General features: G+C 42.5%; 1 protein-coding gene across 3 annotated transcripts in view; it reads right to left on the reverse strand.

The window, feature by feature from the left end:
• Positions 1-52: 52 nt before the first annotated feature.
• Positions 53-23,011, reverse strand: part of ppp3cca (protein phosphatase 3, catalytic subunit, gamma isozyme, a) — a 37,125-nt gene continuing 14,166 nt past the window's right edge. The window contains exons 4-14 of one of the 3 annotated variants that reach the window (XM_086110722.1): positions 20,593-20,704; positions 14,347-14,492; positions 14,118-14,257; positions 13,839-13,916; positions 11,479-11,573; positions 11,264-11,389; positions 8,789-8,866; positions 8,087-8,171; positions 7,729-7,826; positions 4,702-4,728; positions 53-2,666 (exon numbers count right to left, since the gene is read on the reverse strand). In XM_086110722.1, the coding sequence (XP_085966848.1) occupies positions 2,515-2,666; positions 4,702-4,728; positions 7,729-7,826; positions 8,087-8,171; positions 8,789-8,866; positions 11,264-11,389; positions 11,479-11,573; positions 13,839-13,916; positions 14,118-14,257; positions 14,347-14,492; positions 20,593-20,704 (1,137 nt within the window). In that variant the 3' untranslated portion in view covers positions 53-2,514. Of the gene's footprint in view, positions 2,676-4,701; positions 4,729-7,728; positions 7,827-8,086; positions 8,172-8,788; positions 8,867-11,263; positions 11,390-11,478; positions 11,574-13,838; positions 13,917-14,117; positions 14,258-14,346; positions 14,493-20,592; positions 20,705-23,011 lie in introns of all 3 variants that reach the window. The other 2 variants (XM_086110720.1, XM_086110723.1) reach the window with 2 other exon arrangements.

A 23,011-nucleotide genomic window follows, 5' to 3' on the forward strand; every position in this document is an offset into this window, starting at 1 on the left:
AATGCTGCAGGTGAAATGAGGTTTTGCTGTAAGAATCAGCACACAAATGAAATAAAACACAGGATTTAAATTTATTTGCTTTCAAGTGATACATCTATGTAGAAGATTTCATGGCCTTGCATGATACACACGGTACACTTTCAACAGTAGAAGATTCTTTGTTAGCAGTTATACGTTTTTTTTTTACATTCTGCAAGATATGTGAAGTATAAGACCTAACAGGTCAGTATACTGTGTGAGTAACCCAATAAAGCTTCACCTTTCAAAGAAACATTACATTAAGATTAACTTAGAATTCAATACTTTGGAGTCTTACTGAAAAGTTGTGTACATTAGATCAAAGTGCAATACTTGACTTAAGCCCTTATCCCACTGAGCGGCGAAGGCTTGGGAGCGTTTGTGAGCGTCGTTGAATGTTGATTGTCACCAAGAAATTTGGGAATGGTGTTCAAAACTTCCTTGCAACAAGAAAGACTGTTTGCGACCAACCTGTTGGCAAATGTCTGGCGAACGTCTTTGTGACCATTTGCGACCTATTCACGATGTTCGCCGCTGAGTGGGATTCGGGCTGTGGGAACTCTTACTCACTAATGTCGCATGGCTTGACTGTGTTTAAATTTTCGCACACATACAGTACATATCTTCAGGTCTGCCCAAACGAGTGCAAACAACTCATTAAATGAAATCAAGGGACATTTTTTTCACGAAGAGAGCATATTCTTTCACTGAAGCTTCACCCAACCATGACTCAAGTGCCAGAAACTAAGCATTGGGTCTAGAACAGCACCAGTTGAAACGAGAGGAGGCTCTGGGTCACATACAGTATGAACATACCTGCAAAAAGAATGTAAGCATTGTATATACAGTATATGAGAAAAAAATATCTCTAAAATCTGTGGCTTGACTGTTTTCCCTTTTATTTTTTTAAGCAAACAAACAAACAAATATTGCACATATAAGTGGCCCAACTCCTCCTCCATTGTTACTTCTAGCAAAAGGTAAAAGCGAGTCTTAAAGGGTTCTTTGGGTGCCAATGAAGATTAAGTGAAGGTGGTCAGCGCAAAAGTGTGAGCCAAGCTACGGGAAAACTTCACAGACAGCAGGAAATCACAGCGACTATTACGTGGCTCCCACCCTAGCTTGTAAAAAGGAACCTGCAGGAGGCAAATCAACCAGAAGTTGACTGCTAAGCCTTGTCAGACGTGTGGTAGTGGGAGCGCTCGTCTATTGTGTCTCCATTCAACATATTACAGTCATTTAACAAGCTTTTTTTTTTCTTAAACACAGTAGTCACAATTTTTTGAGGGGGATGGGGGGGGAAGGGAGAAAAAGCGCGCGCACACACACGCACACACACGTCTGCATACTGTATAATTAACAGTAGATGGAGACACTTGTACAGCATGCGTAAAGCAACAGAAAGACCTAAAAATGGGTTTGTCAATAAAGCAGCAGTTTCCGCTGCTGTATTTCCTTGAAATACAGAAATATTTCACTCCTTAATAAAAGTCCAAAGTCAGTGAGTGTGCCCAACGGCTCCTCTGCTTCTTGGGCAAAAATGTCCTCTTTTGTTTAAACGGACCCGCGATCCTCGTGAGGAAAAGTGGATTAGAAAATGGATGAATGGATGGTTAAACTGGTTTGTCTTGATACAGTTTCTGAATGTGCTTCCATCCAGAATGGGGGAGGACGGTGGTGCCGGAACGAGGCGCCTTGTGTCGTGCTGTTCTGTGCAAACCATCTGCCATCATGTCAACTAACACCTATTAGGCCTGCGGCACAAAAAGCATTCTATCTTCATTTTCAATCTGTTTCATTCACTAATGATAATACATACAGGACACTGTGACTGAGAGAGAACAAAATACTTCCATATCTTTGGGCTTCACCAAAGTTTTGTGAACATTTCATAAGACATCACATTTCTGCTCAAAGTATAAAATAGTCCCGTCCCCCCCCCACCACCACTAGAAGTAGTGTACCCCACTTCATATCTTGACTTCAAAATGGGGATGCTGGGGCTACAGAATTCATGCTTCAACGTATCCATTGACACACACGTTAACAGCAAACAAACACGAGGGGGTGGAGGTGGGGGTGCGGGGGGGGGGCAACTGAATTAGGCTAAAGCTTCATCTAACCAAATGCAATTTATCAGATTGATCTATCCTGTATAACTGTGACATGAATAAGCATGGACTTCAGTGTACAGCAACTGCAAAATGTCTCCATTCCATCGCCGGGCGCTATGAGACATCTAGTATATCCCTTTAATAAATAATATCCCCCAAAGATTGTTTTTTCTCTTTTTCTCCAAAGAGCTTTTGCTAGCAGAGTGGTCTCCTTTTGTTTTTCACCACCTAGCGTGTCTACTTCCTTTCAGCATGCACACAGAAGATGGACAGGCGCTTTCGAGGGAGGAGACTGTCAAAGGGATGGACGGGACAGCAAAGCGAGGTGGAGCGGGATGGCGGGGAAGCGTCGGGGGGGACTTTTAGGCGCGGCTTCTATGGCCTATCCGTTAGTGCCGTTCTTGTTGGCTGCGCTGGTATTGACGGTGGTGCCGTCCGGCTGCTGGCCGTCTTTGCGAGGCGGCATCCTTTCGTTTATCCTGTCCAGGCCACGTGCCTCCTCGAAATTACGAATCTTCCTCGTAGGAGAGAAGCCTTGGATGGCTGACGGGGCAAAAAGAAAACAAAACAAAATGACTAAAAGCCACAATCATGCCATAAAGAAAGCTACTTGAGTGGCTGCTGTCTCAGATGTGCACCATGCTCTTCTCGCTGTCCTTGTAGATGTTTTATTTTTTTAACGACACAGTATCAGCCTAACACAGCACAAGTGGGCAGTGAATACAACACATGCACAATAACTTGGGAGTGTCCAAAAACCTTCGACATTTAAACGACATCATGCTCGCTCGGTTGACTTACGGTCGTGTTCCCGAAACAGCCATGGAAACCAGACAGAAAAGGTCAGCAAACGAAAAATAAACTTGTGAGGGAGTGTTTGACAAATGATTGAGTCATTCTTATACGAGCAAGTTAAAACGGCAACAAACACTGCGGGAGTTCTCGAAAAACATGCCGAGTATCGAATATTCAACAGTTCTCTTGCACGATCAGATGTCTGTCACCTTGTGAGATGTCATGTCGCTAATCGGCGTCCTGATGCATGTCAACATATCTACAGGATGTTTATTTTTAAAGCGGGACTGTTTTTGTCAGGATCATTTTCTTTGTTCGACTGTTTCAGAGTGCGGGGTCGAAATATTGTTCCTGGAGGCTCAAACACATCTTGTCACTCCATCAACCAATCAATCAATCAATCAATCAGAAGACGCAATAGTTTTCTCAATTCTTGAGCTCACCAAGACCTTTTGGACAATTCTATGCGTCCAACATTGTGGGAAAAGTTTCTGAAAGTGTTCCCGCTTGACTGTGCCCCAGTGCACAAAGCAGGATCCTTTAATGAGTTTGGAGTGGAAGAATCTCACTTAAAATCCGTCTGGCAACTTCTGGATCAAGAACAGAGTAACCGCCGCCGCCCACCCCCTCCCAAAATAAATAAAATAAAAAGATCAAATTGAAATGAAGCTAATTCAGTTTGCTTGTGAAACAGTATGCTTTCCTGGAGTGAAGTTACAGCAAAGTAATTGTCTGTCGAAGCATCCCGAAATGAATAGAAACAAACAATGGAGTGATGGAGAGTTCAATCAAAATAAACGTCTTACGGACGTCTCACTTTTTATGTTTGTACAAGTAGCCCGTGTGTTTTAACCGTTAATTCGAGGGGTATTTTTTTTCAATAAAATATTCCGTTTATCAGTTAATACCACTGCTTGAAAAGGCTGTAGCTCAAAAATAAATGCAGATTAAGGCACACCGTGGAGAAAAAAAAGCCCACAGAGTCCAGAGTGGGAATGGCAATCTAGGCGACAAAGCATTTTAAAACCACTAAATAAGCTAGTTTTCATCAAGTGATGGCTTGAACCTAGCCAAATGCCGATGCATTTGGTTGGAAATCACCTGAATGTCTTGTCTTTTCCGTAACGTGCCCTAGTGTGTTTGACCTTGCAGGAATTGAGCTGATTAGCCCACAAACCAACCAGGAGGGGCAGACAATCGAGCAACACCCAAATGGTCTAACAGGATTAGCTGCTGAAAATATCCCGGCAAGGGATGTCCCAGGTCTTAGCAAGGTCTTAACAGGCTTTTTCTCTGTGTTGGGAGCCACTGTAGGCAAGAACTCCCCCACATGATCACACAGAAGTACATTTCCAACTACAACCATGATAAGAAACTTTCTCCCACCACTAAACTTGATTTGTAAAGGTAGTTTGCAGATCTGAACCCTTTCAGGGACAGCGGTCACTCCAGTGGACGGTTTACCATGTTATCAGGTTACAGGGTGTATGAAAGGATGAACGACTTTTTAAATTTATTCTGCTCATTAGAGTCCCTTTCTTGTCCACTGAGTGAACATTTCTTGAAAAACAAGTCTTTTGCTCTGGACTTTGCAACAGTGCAACGACTGTTTGTCTAGGTGTGATATTAGAAAAGCAGAAGCTAAAAAGACACTGATAATGCAAGAGTAACCGGCAATTACAGTCTCCACAATACTGCAATAGTATGTACAACTGTTAATGTGAATAATAGAGAGGACACAAACATGAGAATTGAACCCAAAAGCCATGCGTACCTTTTGCTTTAGCTGCCTCAAGAGTAGCTACGTTAAAATGGAGTTGGGGGCAGGGCAGGGCGGGGGGGGGGGGGGGGGGGGGAAGAAGGAAAAAGGGGAGACGTTACAATGCAGCAAATAACACAGCCAGCAAATACGTCATTCAAGGCAAGCCTCGATGACATTAACAGTCGTCAGCTGATGGCGAAACATAGAGGATAGGTCAAGTTGGTCAATCGCAATGTCACAGACAATGTTTTGGCCTATTACCGGCAGCGAAAAATACGCATGTAAACATCGCGTTGGGTGAACGGCTGGGAATGAGAGAGGAGGTGCCGGTTCGAGATCTAAGAGTCTGCAGCCAGTGTGAAAGGGTCTTGAAAGAGGATTTAGAAATAGAGAGCAGGGGCGTTTGGCTGAGCACTAAGGGCTTTATTTACTAAAATCTCCAACAGCCGCTAAATTGCATGTTTGCCAACTCTTAACACAATTGCGTGCACTGTTGGGGGCAGGTGTGAAAGTGCTGGGGACTGCCATATTTTTCAAGAGGGTATTGCTCCAGCTACACCGTCTGACGGTTTTCACCAGGGAAAAAAATGGGAGAGCACCGTAGGTGTAACATGAAGTTGGAAATGATGCAAATGGAAGCGTTAGTGCAGGGGTCCCCAAACTACGGCCCGCGGGCCGGATACGGCCCGTCAGCACATTTGGCCCGGCCCTCTAACCCTTCTGTTGTCCTCGAGTCAAAATGACCCGTCACTGTGTTAAAAACGCCCCAAAAAAAACCCTAAATGATCATTTTTTAACTTGAAATTTTATGACTTTTCCTAGATTGGCCCCAACTGCAGAAAAATTGAAATGTTGTTTTTTAAGCTCCCCTATGATCGTCACACTTTTTCTGTTACAAACTGACACCGGCCCCCCATCAGAGAAGGGAAAAGTTATGTGGCCCTAACAGGAAAAAGTTTGGGGACCCCTGCGTTAGTGGATGATAAAAACGATTGCTAGGATAGTTTGGGGGAAGCCAGCAATTGCATAAAACCCAGGTTTTGTTTTCTTGAGCTTGCCCTGAGGGTGTGCCAATTGGATGTGCCAGCCAATCTTGAGCAGATTGAGATTCAAATTTGGGAGAGAATACTCAAAAAGGGAGTTCTGTCATGGGTGAGATCGCATGACTCCTTGTGACTGGCTCCAAGGCAGCCCTTCGATAATACTGAAGCTCCAAAATTGCATTTCTCATTTGATGGTATGAACATTTTTGTTTCTGGCAGTTAAGAAAATGTTTTGGGGTTTTTTTTCCCCTCCCTCTCGCCACCATGTATACCATTTAGCACTTGGATTAAAGACGCAAAAGCAGCCATCGTAATTTGTCTCGGGTTCGATAAATCACATTGTGTGTGTGCTACATTGATCTTCGTTACATTGACTCCTCCCAGAATGCGTAAAATGAAATGCACAGCAATACGGACACGATTGGGCAGACACGATCCTGAGTATCGTCGATCAACTTCCACATCTGTTAGTGTGGACCATCGACTGCAGGCACAAACATCAAGTAAGTCAGGCCCAAGAGGGAGACACAAAAGTAACGAGGCAGGATGACACATCTGCGCGGCACATTCTCACAGGACAAAAACAAAACTCCGCCACACATGCTGTCCTCTATTTGTTGAGACGAGCAAACATAATTTTCATTCTCTCAATGTACACCACGTCGTGATTTTGCATTCAAGGTGTGCGCAGAGCTCACGCTAACATTTGAACAAATGTGACACAAGGCCGGCGTTGACCTAGGAAACATTTTAGATCAATTAAGTGTACTCAAATGAACAAATGAACATCCATCCATCCATCCATTTTCCGAACCGCTTAATCCTCACTAGGGTCGCGGGGGGTGCTGGAGCCTATCCCAGCCGTCTTCGGGCAGTAGGCGGGGGACAGCCTGAATCGGTTGCCAGCCAATCGCAGGGCACACAGAGACAAACAACCATCCACGCTCACATTCACACCTAGGGACAATTTTAGAGAGTTCAATCAGCCTGCCATACATGTTTTTGGAATGTGGGAGGAAACCGGAGTACCCGGAGAAAACCCACATGCTAGTACAAATCAATGGAGGTGAACAATTTGTGGCTGATCCAGATTTTTGGCAGTGGGCTGCAATCTGCTGCCATTTGTCTGATATTTTAACCCTTTCAGGGACAGCGGTTACTACAGTGGACGCCCTATCATGTTATCATGTTACAGGTTATCATTACTAGTGCATGAAAGGGTCAATGTTTTATTTTAATTTGTCTTTTATTTTAGCTCGGTGAGCTTTGTATATTTCTCGAAGAGTGATTAGGTTCGAAACCACTCCTTGATCCGTCAGGAAGGAAAAATTCACCATCAATGGCCTACAAAGTTGACCCCAGACTGGCTGGTCTGAAAGTGGAGGCAAAAGGGCCGGACATGAACAATGACATTCTCCCTTAAGGTCATGACATGTGGTTTCCCTTCTGATGGCTCCATAACGTCTGTAAGTCTCCAGCGTGGCACCCAACGTGTTCTGAGGACAGGCACTGACATTTAGATCAGAGGGTCAGCAGCCTTTTCTCGGCTATAAGTTGACAGGTTGGCCATGACAATGCCGGAGTGCTACTTGTGATGAGCATGCTGGCATTGATCCAAAGCTCTTTTAAAGCTACTGGCATAACAAACAGCAAAGTGGTGATGACTTCACTCATGATCTGTATCCCACGTTACTAGTCACCCTCCATGTGGGATTTGAAACCATAAATATGGCTTGTTAATAAGTCAGTTATTAATTTCCCACATTTCCAACAATCTAAAATGACCGTAAGCTATGTTCGGTCATAATAAACCCGCCTTCTCGACCAATCATTCTGGAGGCAAAAAGTTTGGATCGCAAACGCAACACGGGTTCTTACAGCGAACAAAAATCCAAGCTTGGTGAGGGAATGTTCTTGGGAATTCATGAATGCTCACCCAAAATGCATGAAGCTAGTAGGAAGGAAGAAAGGAGACTGGTGATAAAAGCTCACTTACCGGTCTGTAATGTCTGCTTTCCACCGGACAGTACTCCCATGGGAAGAGTTCCGGTCGGGGTCAGACCTTTGAGAGTTAATACACTCTCACTCTCCTCCCTGGACCACAACACAAGCAAAGCACACAGGTGCAAATGCATCACATTTTGGCAACAGTGGGGGGGGGGGGGACTTATACCTAATGGGTTTCATTGATATGATCTATCCTTCCATCCATTACCTAAAGCCTTTAGGGCTCAAATGTTTTTACTGTCACTAACCAACATGCAGTCATGCTCTTAGTTTAAAGAAAGATACAACCAAGCTGACGCAAAACAAAACAGGAGGGAGAAGTCAGAAAGGGGATCAGCGGTTCATACCTGAGGACTGAGAAGACTCGGGCCATTTTCCCGACTGCACGGATCTTGTTCCGGATTACCTCCTTACGCATCGCTGTGGTGCCACCTGGATGACACAGCATATCACTGAGAACCAACCATTTTCTCCAAGAATTGCTGCTCTGGAAGTTTTTTTAATTGGGGGTTGATTGCAAACACTGACAGGTTTCTTGCTTGTAGATAAAGAAACATAGCTTTCTGTGTGCATGCCTGCAAATGCCCAATTGTTTTGAATAGGGCGTGCCAAGTACGCACTAGGCCCGGAATTCGGCCCAGGAATTAGCGATGGAGAGGTCACTGGTATGTGCGACCTAAGGCCCCAATTTTTTTGCTTCTCTTGCTGCATGACAAGGCCCCAAATACAAACCACTGGGTGGTGATGGTGATATTTTTGGGCTCATCCTTTTTTGCAACCATTTCTTCTTGAAAGAAGGGGGAATTGGAATGGGAGTAAATTCTAAATACATTTAATACAGACTATGGAGCCAATATAAGGAACATTTATCATGAAATACAACATATCGTATCGATAGATTCACTGCCAATAGTAAGGATGGCAACTGGGGTGGCAAAGCATTTGGTAAAGGTGGCAGCTGCCACCCCTTGTCACACTGTCAAACCGGTTGTGATGTATGCTGAGTTGTAGAGGGCGAACATTTTAGAAATTAAAAGCTGCACCCTTACCTTCATATAGATCATCTCCCTCTGACATGAGCTCATCATCAGAGCAAATGTTGAGCACATTCACCAACATCTCTGTCACTGTAGATGGAAGAAATTAAATAGTCACTTTGCAAGTCCCTTTCACACAGCTCAATATATAGTATTAAAAGAAAAACAGGAAATGGAGTAAATTAAAGTCAACCGAATAAGGTTCAAATGATCATTGTCATTCAAGACAAAACACTGACACACTTTCTGGGATAAGGAATAATGTATGGTAAATAGCCCTCGAATAAAACATGTACAGTGGTGCCACACATATTTTCGAGTTGGCAAACCGGTGGATTCCCAGAGTGGCTGTTTGTTTTTGTTTTTGTTTTTTTATATATTGTAAAATATATTTTTTTCAAAATTTTACATTTCATTTCATTTTTGGACCATTTTGGGGGAGCCAAGTCCTGAAGAATTTACTGAGATAAAAGAAAGAAATATTGCACTTCAGTGGTTGTCAAAGTAAATTAAACATATTTCATTCAACACATACACATCTTAACAAAAAGGCACACAATCTTACATTGATATCAAAATTGTAAACCCTCAGTACTACTCATTACTTTGCATGAAGTAAACATTTGACTACCAGTAGTTTTGCGGGTATTGTAATCTCATCAGTCGTGGTTAAAGCCCACTCACAATCTGTCTGGACTGCTGAAGCTGACAGAAATACTTTGGGCCTGATTTTAAATGTGCAAAAACGGGCACCAACTTGCCTCTTGTCATCATGACAGAACTCGGCTTTTACGCAGTGATTGTCTTCCCCAAAATTACTGGCGCCAGCAATTTTCTGTAACTCAGTCAGTTGTTTCTTGTGCACTAGCACTTTCAGTTCCGCCCCTTTAAAATGTTTCTCTAGCAGTGCTCTCCCAAATGACACGTGGTGAAAACCATCAGCGTGTGTAGGGCAGGTGCAAAAACCATCATTTAAATACAGCAATCCCTGCCATGTTTACAACTGTTGCTAACAATTACTTTTTTTTCCTGTCATTTCGTGCCCACTATTTGGAATCCTTGTAAAAGATCTCAATCTCAGTGGATCACATGCAACACACCCACCCACAGCATGTCCAATCTGCTTGAGTGAACAAGCAATTTTGTGCCTGCTTTTTGGTATCTTAGTAAGTCAGGCCCTCTACTGTATGTTGGCAGTACCTCAACTTTTTTTGCGGCATATTAAACAAATGGTAATATGTTGATAGACTGGCATAGAAACAAACAAACAAAACAAAAAAAAAAGAATCAAAAATCGGCTACATTTCCAGGCTTAGTTCATCACGCAGAAAATGCACAAATGTCGGACCAGGAGGAAATGCGTGTGCAGCGCACAGCTGGTCCCCATCACCGGAGCTGCAGCACGTGCACACAGCAGCTCGGGGCTTGTTTCTCCTGACCGCTCCTCTTTGCCGTTGGCCCTGCTGCCCACCGGCCGCCCGCTGGCAGCCAGCAGTGGCGACCCTGGACATACGCTGGGCCCTTCCTGCGGATTACCGAAGGTGCGGCACCGGCCTGGACCCTGTGGTGCCAGTGGTCGCCTTTCGTGGGATCGGCCACCCTGCTCAGACGCGCTGACAGGCCGCCCCGGGCTGCCTAGCAGCTGACTTAGACCAGGGTTGGATGTCGAATTCCAACACCGAGCCAACAAGTTAAACTTGTACTAAAACAGTGAGTCAACACACAAATGCAAATGCCCGGCTAATATTTAGCTCATTGTTTACCTACCGGGAGTATGCATACCCCCAAGGGTACATGAACACATTGCAGGGGGTGTGAAAACTTTAAAATTTATTTACAAGATCAATAACGTTAGCAGAGCCACATTTCATCTCAAGCCTGTTGTGGCCGAGTTTCTAGTCGTCTTATCACATCGTAGCCCGCGTAGTGTGACATACTCAACAATTGGTCGTTTATTGTGCAGCACATTTCTCGGCCACGACGGAAAAAGTCTGCAGTGTCAGATATTTTGTTCATCTCCCTGCACAGTGTGCCATGTCCTATGTAGTCCTGCGACTGTTTCTTCGGCATTGACGAATAACGCGATGGAGCTCACTTTTCTGCCCAAGATATCTCCTGTACACAAGTGCGGGTTCATGTCGGAGCTTGGCTCCATAGGGACAATGAGCATACACCATGCGCTCATTGTAATACCAAAGACGGATGAGTTGCGTTGATTTCTTTTGGTGATGTACAGTACATCTCACGTTAAAAACGACCCCTCCATTCGTCTCTGCAAATATTTGTATTCTGCTGATGTGTTCCACTGTAATATGAGCCAAGCCGGGAACGATAAAAGAAATTGTGACATTACTGCTCCACCTGCCCAATAGTTGGAGACATCTGCTGCATGTCGTATAAATTCAGCCACGTTATCATTTCACTGGAACGTTGAAAGCAATTAGAATGGATTCACGATCAGCCTAGATTTTAATTTTTCCGACATACCTTTTTCTCCAACAAATGGCAAAGACCATGTGAAGACATCCATAAAGTTGGGTAACCAGTAAGGGTGGGGGGAGCAGTTGAACTGTCGAATATTCATCACGTTGTTCTCATATTTTAATACAGCAGCTAGAGCAAGAAGAAAATGAAGTCTGAAGATTAAAACTTGAAGGTGAGCGAGAAAACTAACTGCTAATTTCAAAGAAACAAACACAAACCTTTGTTGTTGTACACATCAAGATAATTTGGAGCTGAAAAGATTGTAATTAACGAAGGGAAGCCCGTTGTCTGACTTTTTCTGTACATCCGATATCTATTGGGGCACAAAACAAAAACACTCAGACATATTCAATATTAGGGCTGCAGCTATCAAAGATTTTGCTATTCAGATATTCAACTGAAAATTCAAATCGAACAATCGGGTATTTCGATTAAAAGACGTCAGAAGCACAGGAGCAGTTTTGCTGGCTTAAACACACGTTGTCTGGTTTGTTACAAAGTGACCAGTCAGAGCGGCAACTGTGTCAGGCTGTCAGCATCAAAGTGTGAACAATCTTTTAGGTCTATTAACTTGAGCACTGCTATCACTGCACAATACAGCGTCAGCGTAATTTAGTCATTTTATTTCGCGCTTGTAATGAGCAATTGAACATTATTTCAGGACCACACTGTATTGTTCTCGACGGAAGCAACCGTTTGAGATGGCGATAAACGACCACCCCCAAACACAGTCTGAAAAATTAATCAAGTCAGCCGTTACTCCGCAACACATTGCTGTGAACGATTTCAAAAGAAAAGCATATGTACAGTGAGGCAAATAAGTATTCAGTCAACCACCAATTGTGCAAGTTCTCCTACTTGAAAAGATTAGAGAGGCCTGTAATTGTCAACATGGGTAAAGCTCAACCATGAGAGACAGAATGTGGGAAAAACCTCGGAAAATTACATTGTTTGATTTTTAAAGAATTTATTTGCAAATTAGAGTGGAAAATAAGTATTTGGTCAGCTACAAAGAAGCAAGATTTCTGGCTGTCAAAGAGGTCTAACTTCTTTTAATGAGGTCTAACTCGTTGCCTGTATTAATGGCGCCTGTTTTAACTCATTATTGGTATAAAAGACACCTGTCTACAACCTCAGTCAGTCACACTCCAAACTCCACTATGGCCAAGACCAAAGAGCTGTCGAAGGACACCAGAGACAAAAGTGTAGACCAGCACCAGGCTGGGAAGACTGAATCTGCAATAGGTAAAACGCTTGGTGTAAATAAATCAACTGTGGGAGCAATTATTAGAAAATGGAAGACATACAAGACCACTGATAATCTCCCTCGATCTGGGCCTCCATGCAAGATCTCACCCCGTGGCGTCAAAATGATAACAAGAACGGTGAGCAAAAATCCCAGAACCACACGGGAGGACAGACGTGTCCCCCTGCTGAAGCTAGTACACGTCCAGGCCCGTCTGAGGTTTAGAGAGCATTTGGATGCTCCAGAAGAGGACTGGGAGAATGTGTTATGGTCAGATGAAACCAAAATAGAACTTTTTGGTAGAAACACAGGTTCTCGTGTTTGGAGGAGAAAGAATACTGAATTGCATCCGAAGAACACCACACCCACTGTGAAGCATGGGGGTGGAAACATCATGCTTTGGGGCTGTTTTTTCTGCAAAGGGACAAGGACGACTGATCCGTGTAAAGGAAAGAATGAATGGGGCCATGTATCGAGAGATTTGGAGTGAAAATCTCCGTCAATCAGCAAGGGAATTGAAGATGAGACGTGGCTGGGTCTCTCAGCATGACAATGATCCCAAACACACAGCCAGGGCAACAAAGGAGTGGCTTCGTAAGAAGCATTTCAAGGTCCTGGAGTGGCCTAGCCAGTCTCCAGATCTCAACCCCATAGTAAATCTGTGGAGGGAGTTGAAAGTCCATGTTGCCCGACGACAGCCCCAAAACATCACTGCTCTAGAGGAGATTTGCATGGAGGAATGGGCCAAAATACCAGCAACAGTGTGTGAAAAGCTTGTGAAGAGTTACAGAAAACGTTTGGCCTCTGTTATTGCCAACAAAGGGTACATAACAAAGTATTGAGATGAACTTTTGGTATTGACCAAATACTTATTTTCCACCATGATTTGCAAATAAATTCTTTAAAAATCAAACAATGTAATTATCTGAGTTTTTTTTCCCCCCACATTCTGTCTCTCATGGTTGAGCTTTACCCATGTTGACAATTACAGGCCTCTCTAATCTTTTCAAGTAGGAGAACTTGGACAATTCGTGGTTGACTAAATACTTATTTGCCCCACTGTAGGCATTGATGTCCATATTTTAATTGGGAACTAAGGTTTATTTTGAGGTTGGGCTTCTTACCGTGTTGGCGGCGTATTATTGTCATGTATAACATGAACAATTGGCGCTGCGGTTACTTCTTCTTCCTGACAGTGTACACGTAAATAAGCAGATACTCGAGGCAGAAAAATGCCTTTACCATTTTACTGAACCGAGTGACCGTAAATTACTTGAGGAACCGTTGCAATATATTATGGTGAATAGATCAGAAAGCAGAAAAACTACTCACCCTGCATCTTGGGCTTCATGGGCTCTAATTACTGACAGCAAGTTATTATTTACCAAAAAGTCACACACTGCTGAGTAACTGCAAAGAAATAAACAAGGACAAGTTGACTTGACTTTTTACACAATGTTTAGCCACCAGACAACAGAAATGCAACAGATTTTTGGAATTTTTAAAAAATATTACTTTTGCAATTACTTGGCGCTGAATAGAACAATTAGCTTTCCACGGAATCTCATTGCTATTAGGAGGACTAACTGCCAAGGGGTTTTAATTTAATACCTGAAAAAGTAGGAGCAGCCTCTGACAGAATTATGGTTGAAATGTTCAGTTGTCTTTTCACTGCCATAGTCTTCACCAGGGTCAGCCCAAATCAGGTCGCACATTGGCCCAAACGCTGGTGGCTCTTTAAATCTATCTAACTGTTAGCAAAGACAAGTTTACACGCATTATATGTTTTGCTTTCATGACAGTGTGAGACGAATGTGTTCATTCCAAGTATGTCACTTACTTTCCTTATGTCGTCAAGGCAGTTAATTTCTGGTGAGAGTCCACCGTGTACACACAAGAACTGCTGGTTAAGCAGGGCGGCAAGGGGCAGGCAGTCAAAGGCCTCCATACAGGCGTCATAGACCCTTTCTGAGTACTTAATTTTACCTGTAACAAATATTGCACAACAAAATTGTATGGTTAAATAATTTTCACACTAGGTAGCAAGTTGCACTGTGCAATTTGGGGCAAAGGCTTTACTCATACAGTTCCATTAATGCAATCGTTCCCCAACCATCGGCCCTGGTACCGGTTCGAGGCCCATTTTCGTACGGGGCCACAGAGAGACCGCCCCTCCCCTCCACTCAATTGTATTTATTTATTTATTTATTTATTTATTGCAGAGCCGCTAATCAATCCCCAACCCCGTTGATTACCTGACGAAGGGCAATAGGAGAAGGGCTGGGTAACTAAATGACTGAGAATTTTGATACTGTGGGACCATCTGCGAGCACATTAACTCCATCAGATGTGGAGCAATTAGAGTCCGATTTCCTTTTAACTCTGGTTGAAGTTGAAGCAAACAGAATCTGGGCGGCACGCTGAGCAACTGGTTAGCCCGTCCGCCTCACAGTGCAGCGGTCATGGGTTCGATTCCCGGCTCCGGCCTACCTTTGTGGAGTTTGCATGTTCTCACTGTGCCTGCGTGGGTTTTCTCTTGGTACTCCTATTTCCTCCCACATTCCAAAAACATGCACGGTATGATAATTGATCACTCTAAAATTGTTTGCCGTAGGCGATAGACATAATAGCGACAACATGACATGACAGAAACATTATCGTCTTCACAATATATATCATCATTTTGCCCAGCTTTAGTTAGAAAGGCCAAAAAATATGGTCTAAATACATTCATTTGTCTTATCAGTGTGTCTTACGCTCCATTAAAGACAAATGCACATGAATTTACATGAAATACAGTTTATTTACTTCAGTTAGTTGTTGAATTTAGGGATTTGACTTGCAGCGCAAGCATTCACGATGATAAAATGCTACCAAATCCGTAAACAAAAGCTAGTAAGTTATACGTTTACAACAATAATGCAAACAAATCTTCAACAAATTCGATCAATTATTCAGCCAATTCCAACTACATCATTCAAAACAAATAGCCCATTGCCGAGTATTTTCTTAAGTGTTACACAGGGCATCTAAAGATGGATGTGCATAAAGATGCAGTTTGCGTGAGGTGGCAAGGTTGTCTGTGCTGTCCCATTAAGTCACACAAAGACACACACCAATACAAATAACCATACAGAGTTCGAATGAAATTGTGTTCAACTGCGTGAAAATGTTCAACCAGCATGCCTGACGGCGCTCAAAGCTCTGACATTTTATCATCAAGACAATAAAAAAGGCTCCCAATGTGTGTAATCTCTTATGCAGATGAGATGTCACGTTGCTCTGACCGACACTTTCTGACAAAGATGGGCGGGGGACACAGGGCAGGTTTTTTTTGTTTTTTTAGCTGGGGTTTTTCACTTCGCAACGGCCACCATGTAAAAACAGTAGCTATTAGTCATATTTAAATATTTGGAAGGATGCAGCTCCAAATTGCTAACTGCTAGAACAATATGCACTCCCCTGCAAAAGTATATCGACAATCCCTGAATTGTTGCTGTACAATTGAAAAAAAAAATTGGTTTGACATCAAAAGATGAACATCATGCTGTCCTTTGAAAAAAAAAAAATTTGCAAAATAACCATGAAGGAAACCCTAAGAACCCCAGATGTGTTTTTAAAAACATGTGCTCCAGAGACGCCGTTATTTACTATGTCCCAGCAGAGTATTGTTAGCAGGCTTTTTTAAGTCTCAGTTTAGCACGTTACATTCAGCAAAGCTTTGTCAAGGGAAATCGCGGACCATTATGTTAGCCTATTATCGCTTGCTATAAAACCCTTCCGAAAATAATTTACCCACAGAACCAAGGGAACGTGGTTCCGCAAGAGTGTCGTCGGGGACGGCACCTGCCCTCACTTCATAGTTCCGGTTCTCTCTGACGCTCAGCCACGTATTTTACAATACTCATCTTATTTCCAAGGTGTATCCATGAACGGTTAAGCTTCACGTTCCACGGCCCTGAAATTACACTTAAAACTGGCTTCTACACTTCACATTTGCACTAAAACCCCCCGACATGATAAGCTTTGTGCCCACAACCTATAGATGCACGTAAAGGTTTTTTTTTTTTAGTCTGAGTGGGGGTTTTTAAAAGTCAAAAATTGCTCTATTCATGAGAAAAGTCTCTGATGCTATCTGAACTTAATAAAATAAACATTTAACAATTAGCAACTGTTATTCTGAGATTTACTTCCATTCATTAATCATCACAAATACTATTAATCTGATCAAAAATATGGACTAAATACTTTAATATTGATTACATGAATTATGCCAGTTAGGAATACATTCTAATGCCTTGTTTGAAAGGTAAATGATCACTTTGTTCTTTAAATAAATAGTAACGAATGTATTCATACTGACTATTTTGATACATATGCAATATCCTAGCAAGTTAAAATTTCCCAGTCTATTTTCACTCCACAGGTGTACTGGACCGCGAGAAAGAGGGGCGGCCCGGTAGTCCAGTGGTTAGCACGTCGGCTTCACAGTGCAGAGGTACCGGGTTCGATTCCAGCTCCGGCCTCCCTGTGTGGAGTTTGCATGTTCTCCCCGGGCCTGCGTGGGTTTTCTCCGGGTGCTCCGGTTTCCTCCCACATTCCAGAAAACATGCATGTCAGGCTGATTGGACGCTCTAAATTGTCCCTAGGTGTGAGTGTGGGCGTGGATGGTTGTTCGTCTGTGTGCCCTGCGATTGGCTGGCAACTGATTCAGGGTGTCCCCCGCCTACTGCCCGGAGATGGCTGGGATAGGCTCCAGCACCCCCCGCGACCCTTGTGAGGATCAAGCGGTTCGGAAAATGGATGGATGGATATTTTCACTCTTCCCTCTCATCTTCTGCATGTCTCTCTTTCCTTCTTTGTCACTTATTGTTAGAACACAAGGGAAGAAGGCAAGAGTACCTTTAGAACCGATAAGTATTGAAGACACATAACTTGAATGAATAATCTTTTATAAATTCATGAACATGTCTGTCAAAAGGCAAGCTAGGAAATTATGCATGGTCGGAAATCTTCTATTCTTGAAGATATGATTGAATTTGAGCTGCGTAATTGTTTTTTTCTTAGATGTGTACAGTCTGGTGACATTTGTGCTCCCCTTTCTCCTCAGAGGCGGGTATTATATGAATCCCAGTCCTCTGAGTGGCACAGTTTATATTGTTCCATCCACGTTGTACCTTATAGACCTCAGTATTATTAGCCTGTAATATTTGAAAATACATGGCACGAAAGCAATCATCCATGAATGAATAAATAAAATACCTGATTGCTCGCAAGTCACCCAGTGTAGGATCATTAGTGTTTTTTTTTCCCCCGCCATCTATTGGACCTACAGCATTTGACTTGAATGAAGTCCATGAAAAAAAGTGCTGTCCAAGTACTTCTCCTGCTAAAGCCTGGGATTAGCGTGAGCAACTCGGATAATTGCAGGGTATTCAGCTGGAACATGTACTGTATGTCTCTGTGCCTCAAGGTTCCTCTCTATCACACTGCGCACAAAAGCCACACTCCATTTGTGCACGGCCTCTTTCAAGATCCTTCTATGTCACTGTTCACTCCTTCTCAGTCACAAACCTGAGGAGGGCATTCCTCAAGATGAGGTTTTGGTTCTGAAAGCAACATCCATCACTCCAGATAATGTACACATCATAAGATAGGTGTGCTTCAAGATGATAAACTCATTCATTCCCAAAGACGTATTTAGATGTCTTTTCAGACGCCACACATTTAATCCCAGCTCCTCATTTTATATTGACTGTACTTGAAAAGGGTCTGAAACGGTCTGAAAATGGCCTTTTCAAGTACAGCCAACATAAAATGAGGAGCTGGGATTAAATGTGTGGCGTCTGAAAAGACATCGAAATACGTCTTTGGGAGTGAATGAGTTAACAATGCATGTCGCACACTCATGGCCAGAAAGACCAGCTTCACCCTCATGCAACAGGTAACTTGTTGCATCACGTGATATCAAGTCAGAGATAGTAAAGATATGCACACTGAGCTTGGTCTTGGAATAAAGAGCAGAGGCTTGCAGCTTGGGATCCATGCACAACAACAAGGTATTTTCACTTGCCTCTTCTTTGTCGTTCTGTTTAGTGGTGCATGCTTTTTTTAAGGCTCCTCCAAATGTTCCCAGCCATGAATGCGCAACAGATAACACACCGGTGTTTTTTCGGGTGAAAAAGAGTCATATTTCGTAGGTGAAAACGACTCAACTTGACAGAGGCTGGAAATAGACATGTTGTTTTTTTTAATTTTCCCACAGGTCAGCGAGTATAAGAGGTCAATGATTCTGGTTTTATTTGAAGGTATTTAAAATCAGCTCTAACTTCTTACAACACATTTTAGGTGAGCAAACAGAGAGACGTCAAATGGTTTAAATATGATAAATGATCAACTGGAATGCACGTAGACAGCGCTTTATCTACAAGATTTGGTGCCCAAAGCAATTGACAAAGCCTCGCATTCACGCACAAATTCTGACAATAATGGGTGACTGGCTGCTGCCATGCAAGGCACTGAGAGCAAATTAGGGTTCAGTGTCTTGCCCAGGGACACTCCGACAGCGGACAGTTATAACAGAGACTCAAAACAGCGTTCTTTGGACCATTGGCTGACCGGCTCGATCTACCAACAGAGCCACAGCCGCCAATATGAGTTAATGTGTAGTTCTGAATCCTTTTCTTACAGTAACTGCATCAAGCCTGTGACTCACCGAGGTCACCACCCTACTCGAATTTTGTGATACTATTCCAGGCTTTCACCACAATCTCTTTCAGTTGCTATTTTGTTTGTGAGGGGTTTTCCCCCTTCAGTCTCCTTTACAGCAGGTAAAACGCATGCCGTGTAGCATTTCAGTCTAGTGGCCAGTCTAAAACCTTTCATTGATAGCTTTTGAAGGAATTCTTAGTTGTTTGGGGGACATTATCTTGCTGTGCGATGAGGGATCTCTTAATCAATTTACTTGCATCTCTCATTAAACTGGTAGTCAAAATGCTTCTTTGGATTTTTTAACGCTCATTTTGCTGCTGCTGCCATGCGTTACATGATCAGTGAAGTTTGGTGAATCCGTCCCAGAGGATGCCCTGCAAGCCTCAGCTATAACATTACTTCTACTTTCTTACTTGAGCAGATATGACCGCCGCCAACGATGTTGGAGATGTCAAGGAGAGCGCTATGCATCAGCTACTGCTGTCACCAGACAAGCCTTTGGTGGTGGTGGTGTTACAATGTGGGCAGTGGGTATAGAACTGCCTTCCACTTTGTTAATGGCCCAGACTACCTGAATAACATTATTAATCCAGTGATCGTGCCCCTACATGAACAACACAGGCCTAACGTCATTTACATGGACAACAATACTCCAGCTCATTGCATCCTCGGAGAACGGCTGTTGGAGCCTAGTGTACCTCAAATGGAATGGCCTGCACTTTCTCCAAATCTGAATCCTATTGAAAACCTCTGGGATCAGATGAGTCGCCGTGTAGAGGATCGAAACACATGCACACACACACACACACACATATCCAGGAGAGACCAGCAGAAAGACAAAAAAACTGATCTTATCAGCAGAAAAAATGCAAGCAAAAGCACAGCAATGCAGCTAGCGTCCACACACTACGCAAGCAAAGCAGGACTTCAGCACCAAGATGACAAATTATGCATGTCAACAATAATATGGTAATAAAAACAGCCTAGTCTTATAGAGTGCCTTTCAAAGGAACCAAAGACTTTATTGAATAGAAGCTGACGCTTATCACCCTGTTTGCTAGTGTTAGCCGATGCCAACACAGCAGATCCGCTAACAGTTTGGCTTTGGCATGATCGTTATTTGGTGTAGTTAAGCTTTAAAATGGTGTCATTTTGCCCCGCCTAGTTGCTAAATCTTGGGCATTCAAACTGGATGTGGGGGAGTATGTAAATTAGCCAGACTGTTATAGGTTGGTAGGTGTTCCAGAGACCTATTACAATTTTTGAATGAAAGTCAATTTGCCATAATGTCTTCATTAACCTGTGACAGCAGTAACAAAAAGGGAGTGTGAGTGCATTGGACTGGCCACCATATAGCTGAAAGACCTGCACTTACATTCCTGCTTGAAGGTGAAGTACTCTGTGAGGTGCCGACACTCATGGTTCCCTCGCAGGAGGAAGAGTGTCGTGGGGTGGTTGATCTTGAGGGACCAGAGGTAGAGAACACACTGCGAGGACAGACAAAGTGACAGCAGAAAAAAAAGGAAATTTATAGTTCCTGACTTATCATGCACAACACGTACAGAACACCCTCTTAGCTCACCATATATATACTAAGAGACAAAACAAAGGAAACATTTGCAGGAGAAGAAAAGTATACTTTTAAACTATACAAACCTTGTACATGTACAAAGCGACATCAGATTGTTTTTCTTTTTTTTTTTTACAGATCATGGTGCTACAGTAAATCATGAATATAGCTTTATTTCAAACAACATTTGTAGCTGACAAGGTTTTGATTTTAAACCTGATTTTGTTGACACACAGGTAATTTCAGTCAAATTCGCTCCTTTTCTTCCCTCTCTTTATGTTTTTTTCCAGTTGTGGATCCATTTATCAATTGTAAAGCCTACTTCTAACTTTAGGCATGGGTGTGGCATCAGGAACGTGGAGCCATGATTCACAGCGTTCTAAAACTTTTGTTCCTATTGCTTTCAAGGAGACTAGGTATTGAGAGTGCAACACGCACGCTCACCAGTGCACGTGTTTCTAAGACATTAATGGACAAAGAGCGTTAAACCCATAGAAAAAATAACTTGTATATTATATAAGAATTAATTTTGTATCTGTAGCTAATTAAAATGGGTTTGTAAAAAACAAAAACATGGAATTTTGTAGCTGTACAAATGTTAACTTGCACATGTGAAAGATGCAAACCAAATTCCAATGAAGTTGGGACGCTGTGTTAATCAAAAATAGAATACAATGATTTAAGAAAAGAAACCTTTATTAGTCTCGCAATGGAGAAATTCCCAATTCACAGCAGCAAAGTTATGAAAGGAAGAAGTAGAACAACAAAATATAGGAGCTGCTGGAAAGGGAGCCACTCTCGCGGCGCCATTTTGAAGTCAAAATAACAATTTGCAAACCGTGTTCAATCTATATTCAATTGAATACACGACAAAGACAAGATATTAAATGTATGATGCTAGCTTAAATGTATGAAGCTAGAGAAGTTTGTGGTGTTCCTGTGATTAAGTGACAAAGTCAGCGAAAGAGCTGAGTGTAAGTTTCGAGCTACTAAGCTACGAACCTACTAAGCTAGTTAGGATACCTTGTCAAACTCCGAACAGGCCAGTGTCTCCCGTTATTATCGCAACATTAGCTCTAATTAATATTAGCTCACTCGTAAACAAACCACTATTGATTAATGACATCATTATGACCAAAGATCTTGTCTTATTTCTCCCCAGTGCAATATGACTAACGGAAGGTTGCCAAAACACCACTCTGAATGAGAATTTTAGTTTCCTGAACAAGTGTCGCAGTGGCAAAAAAGAGGCGGAATCGTTGCCAGTTTAAAATAATTATTTCAGCGTAAAAAAATGGTGTTGGGTAATTTTAAAATCTCAATCTTTTAGTAAAAGGTGGTCCAAAGATTTATGTTGTAATCATTTATAGACAAAGAGGCGCATTTATGGAGGAATTTGAAGAAATACTGTCAGTAATCTGTTCCGACTATGATTACCTGGTCATAACTGGAGATTTTAACATTCATGTCGACAACAATTCGGATAAAAATAGCAAAGAATTTTAGACTATACTTGCTACTTTTGGTCTCTCGCTCCATGTAAAACTTCTAACACAGTCAGGGTCACGTTCTTCACCTCATTATCGTTAAAGATGTTGATATCTCATCTCTCGATGTCGAAGATCGGGCTATTTCAGGTCATTTCTATGTGTTCTTTGCGGTATAAATAATCCCAAAAATTCAGACAACCAATCTATTAAAAAAACTATATAAATGAGGACACACTCAATATGTTTATGAAAATGATGGCTGTTTCACCAAATGTGAATGAAGAGACTGTCGATCATCTTCTGGATTGTCATGTTATGTCTACAGTATCTTGACTGTGTTTCAGCTCCAGCTGCAGTGAAGGGCGTTGCCCTCCAGCAGGCGTATTTGTGTGGCATTTCCAATCAAGCATTGCCATGTGTTTAAGGACTGCCAAAATGACTGGTCATTGTCTGATTATTGACCTTGCTTGCTGTTGTGCTTCAAGTGTTATTTTCTAGACCTCTCTTCTATACTATTCATGGTCGCTCTCATTTTGTCCAGAGATCCTTGTTTGTAAGTATTTTTGTTATTGCTTTTGATGATTGTTTTCGTGTTATTGGACTTTTGATATTTCATTTGTGTATTCTGTGTTCTATTGAACCTTGCCTTTGCAAGCGCTTATTGTTTCATGTATTGTTTTTCCTGGCTCCTTGTGACCAATGATTTCAGTTTATACTTGGTCGGTGTAATTTTC

This window comes from Hippocampus guttulatus, chromosome 5 (genome assembly GCF_054856545.1).
Source record: "Hippocampus guttulatus isolate MCC_2025c chromosome 5, RoL_Hgut_1.0, whole genome shotgun sequence".
Lineage (NCBI taxonomy): Eukaryota > Metazoa > Chordata > Actinopteri > Syngnathiformes > Syngnathidae > Hippocampus > Hippocampus guttulatus.